General features: G+C 56.4%; 1 protein-coding gene across 2 annotated transcripts; it reads right to left on the bottom strand.

Moving 5' to 3' along the window:
* Window positions 1-775: 775 nt before the first annotated feature.
* On the bottom strand, window positions 776-7700 carry LOC131585141 (bactericidal permeability-increasing protein-like). 2 transcript variants are annotated; one of them, XM_058850938.1, is made up of 15 exons: window positions 7537-7700; window positions 6632-6731; window positions 5773-5901; window positions 5183-5338; window positions 4738-4801; window positions 4219-4282; window positions 3684-3775; window positions 3352-3528; window positions 3083-3142; window positions 2787-2954; window positions 2432-2499; window positions 2176-2218; window positions 1774-1837; window positions 1204-1280; window positions 776-935 (listed from the first exon to the last, which is right to left on the bottom strand). In XM_058850938.1, the coding sequence occupies exons 1-15, from the start codon at window positions 7649-7651 to the stop codon at window positions 888-890; spliced, it is 1425 nt and encodes a 474-aa protein (XP_058706921.1). In that variant the 5' UTR covers window positions 7652-7700; the 3' UTR covers window positions 776-887. The 2 variants fall into 2 exon arrangements, with proteins under 2 accessions (XP_058706921.1, XP_058706920.1); XM_058850937.1 differs by lacking the exons at window positions 776-935; window positions 1204-1280; window positions 1774-1837 and adding an exon at window positions 1854-1898.
* Between the last annotated feature and the right edge of the window lie 248 nt (window positions 7701-7948).

Consider the following 7948-nt stretch of genomic DNA (forward strand, 5'->3'; position numbering starts at 1 on the left):
TCCAAGATCTAATGACCCCTTCCGTGAAAGAATTTTTCCTAATATCCAACCTAAAAGTCCCCTGGTGCAGCATGTCCCCTTGTCCTATTGCTGTCTGTCTGGAAGCAGAGCCTGACCCCCACCTGGCTGCCCCCTCCTGTCAGGGAGTTGTGAGGGTGTGAAGGTCCCCCTGAGTCTCCTCCAGGCTGAGCCCCCAGCTCCCTCAGCCTCTCCTGGTGCTCCAGCTTCTTCCCTGGTTCCCATGCCCTTCTCTGGACATGCTCCAGCACCTCCATGTCCATTTTGAAGTGAGGAACCCAGAACTGGACAAAGGCCTTGAGATGTGGGCCTCACCCATGCCAGGGGGACAATCCCTTCCCTGGTTTGGTTACAGGCCATGTTGAAACAGGCCAGGATGCCCCTGGCCTTCTTGGCCACCTGGTGCTCATGTTCAGCTGCTGTTGGACAGCAGGGCAGGGCCTTTTCCACTGTGCTCTTTCCAACCACGCTGCTCCAAGGCTGGAGTGAAGGGACAGGCCAGTGGGACACAGGTGTTCCATGGTGCCTCACCATGGCCATGGAAACAGCCAAACCAGGTGGTCTCCACTCAGCTCCAGCTCCAGCTCCCATCTGGCCCAGTGCAGCTCCAAGCACAGACAGTGACACTGACACTCAGGCCCCATCACCAACACATTTATTGCTACTCAGAGGAAGGAGGGTGGGAGTGGCTCAGGACAGGGCCATGGTAGCACCAGGTGAGGCCCCAGCAGGAGGAATGAGGTTCCAGGCCAAGACAGCAGTGCAGGGCACAGGCAGGAGCAGTAATCTTTGGCACAGGGATCAGGGCAGGGAAGGGCAAGTGGAGAATGGAGCATATTTTGTGCTGAAGGCCTCTCATCACCTTATTTTCATGCCTGGGGTTGGAAGTGAACATCTGCTCCAAGCAGCAGGAAATTCTGGGAAAAAAAGAGACAGCACTAGGCTGCTACAGGCTCTGGAAGCTGCAGTCCCCAGCACACACCACATCCCTGAATAGAGAATGGATTGGAACATGCGTGCTCTGGTTTGCCGATGGCCCACTCGGATCTCAGTGAAGAGAACCCTTCCATCCATCACTTCCCAGCACAGCTGGGGGAACTGAATTTGGAAGCTGTGCTGGTAGGCAGGGCTTTAGGAACAGCAGAATGGGCTCCAGCTCATGGGCAGGTGCTCCCCCTCACTCACCTGGTAGAACTTCATGAGGGTATTGGAGAGCTGGATCCTGTCCAGAAGTGGCAGAGGGAAACCCTCATCTAAACGGGCTGGAAAAGACAGCACGTGTGTCTACATTGTGGTGGGAATGGGAGTCAAGGGAGCACAGTGCACACAGAGGAGGTGGCCACCTCCTTCCCGCAGCCCTTTCCTCTCCTCCACTGCTCCTGGGGCAGGCAGAGGAAACTCCCCCCAAGATCCACAGAAGGGCTGTGTGTTGTGCCATGAGAGCCCCCTTGGCCCCTGCAGCCACCAGCCCTACTCTGGTCTGAGCTGCTGGCGAAGCAGGAGAAGCAGGGATTTGGGGAGAGGGTCTGGAAAGCATTAGGATATGCACAGGGCTCATTTTTTCCATTGCGTTTGCTGCTGGGAGCCTGTCAGAGCAGCAAGAGGCTCCCACTGCTTCACTGCCGCCTCCTGCACGCACTTTTCCCTGGATCAGCCTTGGCAATGAGGATTTAATTAGTGAGCTGGGACCACTTGGGTGGAGCAACCCGAGCGGAAGGTGCTCCAGCACCCCCATTCCCCCCAGTAAATTCTCACCATTGAGATGTGGGAGCAGGGTACTGGAAGTCAAGTTGTTCATTACAGTCTGCAGGAGTTGCACCTGAGGATTAGGGAGAAGGGGAGGAAAAGCTTTAGCCTGTGGGCCAGGAGACATGCAGGCACTGGAAGATAATTAGGAAAAGAAGATGAGGAGCTGGGAGGGGCACACATTTTGCCAGAGACCAGCAGATTTGTCTGGCTGCACTGGCAGGGCAGAAAATGTTGGGGTGAGAGCAGCGACAGATCCTTTCCCAGCCTTGCAGGCTGAGGCAGGAGGTGGCTGCAGGGTCAATGTGGGGTCCCATGTTGGGAAGCAGTGTGCAGTGAGCCGTCATCCTGGCCCCCAGCAGGCTGCCAGCTCCATGCTGGGGGCTCTGGTCATGATCAAGGCTAGCTTACCTGGAAAGTGCCAACAGCTGAATCCTTCAGAGAGAGCCTGATCCTGTACAGGGGCAGAAGTGGAAGATGTCACAACAGAGGGAGCAATTCCACCCATCGATGGCCATGCACATCCCACTCCCTCCAGCCCCAGCTCATTCCCTCCACAGCAAGCCCACATCCCTAGGATCTTCCCATTCCCTCTCTGTTCCTGGGCACCCACACAGAGGTACCCCCAGCCACCCCCTGCCCAGACAATGGCTGCTCCCCTCTGTACCTGCCCACATCCAGGCTCCCAACTATGCGGCCGGATCTCACGTTGATGACAGCGGACACGTTCCCTGTCTGGGGAGAGAGCACAGAGCTCTGGCAGTGCTCACCCCACCTCAACCCAAAGCAGACACCTGAGGGAACGGCTCTGACCAGCTGAAACACACCACTACCCATCCAGGGGTGTGTTTGCACCTGGTATTAAACCTGGCATTTGCCAGCTCAGGAATTGTTCACTTGCGGACACTCCCATTGTGCCTGGACAGAAACCTGGCACCTCCCCTGGCAGGATCTGGGCAACAGGGCCAGGCACAGCTCAAACTCCCTCCTGCCCCATTGCCACAGGCTGTGTCTGAACTCACCAGGCTGAGGAGGAAGAGAGGAGCCAGGCTGGAATTGGGAAGGATGGCATAAGCCTGGGCATCCACAATGGGCTGGAACGAGATTCCTCCTGGTCCAATAGTCAGGAATGGAGCAGTGGGAGCAGACAGCCTGAACTTCATTGGCATGTTTGGGTACATCTCCTCCAGCTGTGTGGGAGCAGGGAGGGGATGGGAATGATGGCACAAACCCCCAGTCGTGAGGGAGAACACCAGGCACAGAGCAAAGCCTGTGTGTGCAAGAGCTCTGGGCAGGCAGGTTGGGCCACACTGCTCACCTGGGGAATGAAGGCTGAGAAGACAGAGGTGTCCAATTTGAATCCCACATCCTTTGGGATCTGCAGGGAGAGGACTGTCACACTGGGGCAATGTGGCACAGAGGAGCCCATGGTGAACCCTCCTGTCCCCAAATGCTGCCATGTGTGACAGCCCAGCCCCATCCCACGGCCTCCAGCTCTCCCACTGCGGCTTCTCCAAGACTGCTGCTCCCAGAGCACCTCAGCAAATGGATCCTCTTTCCTGGCCCTGTCCTGCTCATGCCACTCACCGTGGCCTCTGTGATTTCAAAGACCAGTGCCCCAGCCTTGTGGTAGGCAATGCAGGCTGTGTTGAAGAAGTAGCTGGAGGCTCCAAAGTAAACCATGCGGTCGTGATCCGGGGGGAGGGCCAGTGGCGGCGGTGAGAAGGGGACGGTGGAGCGATGGGCCAGGGAGTAGAATTCACCCTGGGAGGATGGAGAGACATAGAGAAGGGTGTGTCCCAAATAGCAGTGGGACTCACCTGCTGACTCAGGATTTGTAGCAGGTACCAAAACCTTGGTTCCCACCTGCCTGTGGCAGGGCATTGGCCAAATCAAGTGTCCCCAGGGCCACCTCTCACCTTCAGGTACAGGTCCAGGGACTGTGCAGTAGCTCTTGGGGGTGCCACCAAGGCGTAATCAAGCCCAATCTTGCCATCTATCCTGGCTGTGACTGAAAACACAAGGAAGAGAGAGACTAAGAATGGCATGGTCAGGAAAGCTGGGAGCAGATGGCCTCTGCTGCTGTCTTGACAGTGCCATGCCTGGGCTTCCTGGGCCTCAGCTCACTACCAACTGTCCCTATGCTTGCTTCTGTTTAAAAGCAAAAACCTCCATTTTTCTCCTCACTTTTTCACAACAATCTCCTGGAGCTGAGGATGGCCTGAATCCCCCAGCTAAATCAGCCTGAGCCCCTGCCTGTCCTTGGGCACAGGTCCCAAAGGGAACACCACAGCCAGACAAGACACAGAGTGATTTGTCTCTGCTGAGAAGATGCTCTCCAGCTCCCAGCTTGGGTACTGGAATACCAGGAGATGGACACAAGGTAAAATGTTTCTCAAGACTGGGAAAAGCTAGGAAGAGCTGCTCCTAAAGCCACTTGCAGCCCCTCAGTACCTGGCAGGGTCTGGATGTGCTTCTGGACTTTGTTTTGTACATATTGGTCCACATTGTCACAGACCTGTGGGACAGAAAGGCAGCAGAGATGAGTGAGGGCATCAGGGTCACAGCCCCTGCTCAGAGCCTCAGCCCCGCTCCCTGCTCCATGACAAAGTCTGCTTAAGTGAAAGAGCACACAGTGATGATTGTCTCCTTTCATCAGGCAGCACATGAAGTGTCCAAGACACAAGCAGGGTTTATACCGACAAGCATCTGCTTGCAGCAATTTCCCCTCAGCACAGTTCAGCTCTGGGAAGAGCCCTGGAAGGAATCTCATGTGGTCCATGCAGGAATGAACCGTGCTGAGCAGCCAGGACATGGCCAAAGCTGAGCAACTGAGAGGATTAACCCACCCCACAGTCATGTGTGCTCTGGCTGTAGTTACATCCCTATATCTGATCCTTCTAGCACATGACCTACAAGTGAGTGCAAAACCCACCAGAAAACCCAGGGCCCTGCCCTCCACTGTTCACATACCTTGCTCTCTAAAATCTTCCGCATCTTGGACTCGATAACACTGTGGAACAGGTTGTAAAGCCACCTGCAGAGAGACACAGAGGGAAGCCCTGTCTAGCTCAGATCCATACTGCAGAAGCATGTGCCAGGAAAGGGACACCCTAGAGATGCAAGACCCTGGGAACATCATTCCCACACCAATTTGGCATCTGGCTTTGCCCCAGGATTTCCATTTGCAGACTCACTGGTAAACCACAGAAGTCTGGTGTCTGCCTTAACCACACCCATCCCCTTTAAATGTGCAGCCACAGCAGGAGAAATTCAGGCCAGATTTAAGACCAGGCAACCTCAGATTTGCCAGCGGCCTACTCCTTGCACCAGGGCCACATTCCCATGGCAGAGTCACATTCCCATGGCAGGTGGGTGAGCACACAGAGTTTCCAGACCTTCCAGTGAAGTTACATACCCAAACCCGCCTGAAAAGTGCACTCGGATTTTGGAGATGCGGGCACTGCAGTTGGAGGTGCTGATGGTGGGCTTCCCAGTTGCATCACTGCCCAGACTCAGGATGATTTTGATGGAGACATTTTCCACCTTCAGGTTAAACGATGCGTGGCCCCGCCTGCAGGGAGAGAGGTATGAAAAAGGGATGTTTGATTCCAGGGCCTGGTGAAGACACCTCAAATCAGCTTCAGGATTAATCTATGTGGATCAGTCTCCCCCTTTTACAGTGCATCCAGAGGAGACTGGGAAAGTGTTTAAACTCAGGGGAAACAAATTTCACTGGCACATCAACTAGGAGAGGTAACCTTTAAATAGAGGGGAGTGAAGGCAAGTAGGGGTGGTAGAAAGAGAGACCTGAGGGTCCATGTATAGCACCCCCATCATGTGCCTTGTTCCTGCCTCCCACCCTATTTTATCCATCATATCTGGGTGAGCAAAGTGACAGCTGCCGAAAACACAAGGGAGAGCAAGAGAAGAAAAAACCTGTCCAGATCCAGAGAGGGAGACACAGAGTGGGTGCCTGAACAGGGTGAGGAAGACCTGAGCACTGACACAAAGAGAAATTTCACCCACCAGTCCCCAGACAGCTCAGCAAAGGCGTTGGAGATGGAGACCTGAAGGCCCACATTGGAGATTGGGGTAATCTGTGATTCTGGCAAACGAAAATCACGAAGGCGCAGTCTAAAAAAATATGAATAAAAAGAAAAGTCATGTTACAGTGGTTCAATGCTCCCAAGTGCAAGACGAGGGAGGGAGGGAGGGAGGGAGGGAGGGAGGGAGGGAGGGAGGGAGGGAGGGAGGGAGGGAGGGAGGGAGGGAGGGAGGGAGGGAGGGAGGGAGGGAGGGAGGGAGGGAGGGAGGGAGGGAGGGAGGGAGGGAGGGAGGGAGGGAGGGTGAGCAGGACAGAGTGGAGTCACTACACTGGCAGTATCCCCAGCTGCAGTTCTGTTGCTGCAAAGCTATGCCTGGCAGGGACACACAGAGCAGAGCGGCACCTTTGGGAATGTGGCCCTTGCAGCCACCCACAGCAGCTCCAAACGCTGCACTGCAGGAGCAGAGAGGCACCCAGAGCAGCAGGGAGCTTGCATTTCCACACGGGCTGGGCTCCTGCTCCACATGGGAACGTGTGCCCTGGTCCCACAGGCAAGGCCATCTCCACTACCCCGGCTTTGATTGCACACAATCCACCCATACCCAGGGGGCTGTGACCCCAGTTCCCTTTCTCCCCATGGGTAAGGAGTGAAATGGGAACATACCTGCCTGTACCAAGGATAGGGCAAACATCTCAGGGAGCTGAGGAAGGGACAGGATGGTCCTCACTGCTCCAGGGGCTCCCCACCCTCCCCACCCTTCCTGCCCCTTGCCTGGATTGAGGGGCAGTGGGTGGCTCCAAGGCACTGGCAGGGCTCACCTGGTGATCTCATAGTGCTTATTCCCATATTTAACCGATATGTCTGGCAGCTTCAGCTGGGCCAGCTCCTTCTTCATCATCGCAATCCCCTCCTGCTTAGCTGCAGTGACACAGGGAGAGCATCACTCCCACTGCCACAAGAGCTGGAGCACACACTGAGAACGCAGCAAAAGGATCAAAGGAAAGATCCAGGTGATGCTGCCTCCCAGGCTGGCTTTAAAGCAAACCTCCGTGCATAGAGCCCTGTGAGCACACAGGCAATGCTGCCTGGTGCCCTGCTTGCAGCCCCAGGGGAAGGTGGTGGCCACAGAAAGGAGAATGTCCCAGTCCTCACCCTCCAGGCAGTGCACTGTGTGAGAGTTGCAGGAGGTCCGAGGCACTAGGCTGCTGTGTGTTTCGCACACAGTGTATTTCAATCCATAACTGCGCTCTGCTGGAGCCAGGGCTCTGCCTGCTTCGATAAAACCAGCACGGGGCCCATCCATCTCTGTCACTGCCCCACCCCAGAACTCCCCAGCTCCTTTCTCCTCTGCAGCTCCCTCCTCCAGGGTTCTCAGCTCAGCTGCCTGGACGTGCTGTGGGACCAGCACTCTCCTGCTGTGCCGGCCCCCGACACTGCCTGGCTGCAGCTCCCTGAGACTCCACAGTGCTGACCCCTCTGCAGATCCTCCATCAAGTTGTGGGGTGGGGGGCATGCAGGTGCAACAGGGGAAGCCCTGGAAAATGGTGCATTTGGCACCCCTGTCCTAGGATTTCCCCATCCTGCCCCTGTGCTCCTCACATGGGCACCCACAGCCAAGGATCCCCCGTCCTGCCCTGGCACCCTGCACTTCTCCCAGGGTACCTGGCTCCACACCTCTGCCACCAGCACATCTGTGAGGAGAGAAATCAGAAGCAGAACCCACCGTAGTCCAAGCCTGCCTGGGTGATCCTCACCACGAAGCCGGGGTTGGTGGCTGTGGTGAGTGCCAGGCACAAGGCCAGTGCCCCGCAAGCCACTGCCAGGCTCTGCACTCCCATCCTGGCTTCCCGCAATGCTGGGCTCGGCTGGGCTGGGCTCTCCCTGCCCACACCACCTTTATATCCCTGCCAAAACAGGAACCACGGGCAGAGGTGATGTGTGGACCCAGGGGGCCACACAGCCAGGAGGCCCCAGGACTTCCTGCTTGGCCACTGCCCTGCTCCGCTGTGCTGCTGGCACCATGGCATGGCCCAGTACAGAGGCACACCTGGTGCCTCTCACCGAAGGCAGGGAAGGGGCACTGGAAACTGGGAGCCAACAGCCCAATATCCAGCTCTCTGTCAGTGCCAGCAATC

Source organism: Poecile atricapillus, chromosome 15, assembly GCF_030490865.1.
Source record: "Poecile atricapillus isolate bPoeAtr1 chromosome 15, bPoeAtr1.hap1, whole genome shotgun sequence".
Taxonomy (NCBI): domain Eukaryota; kingdom Metazoa; phylum Chordata; class Aves; order Passeriformes; family Paridae; genus Poecile; species Poecile atricapillus.

Excerpts from the sequence above, each read along its gene's own strand:
- LOC131585141 (XM_058850938.1), bottom strand. The coding sequence starts at position 7,651 with ATGGGAGTGCAGAGCCTGGCAGTGGCTTGCGGGGCACTGGCCTTGTGC. Across the intron at positions 3,143-3,351 it reads TTGAAATCACAGAGGCCACG|ATCCCAAAGGATGTGGGATT; the intron begins GTGAGTGGCATG and ends CTCTCCCTGCAG. Across the intron at positions 1,838-2,175 it reads CAGCTGTTGGCACTTTCCAG|GTGCAACTCCTGCAGACTGT; the intron begins GTAAGCTAGCCT and ends CCTAATCCTCAG.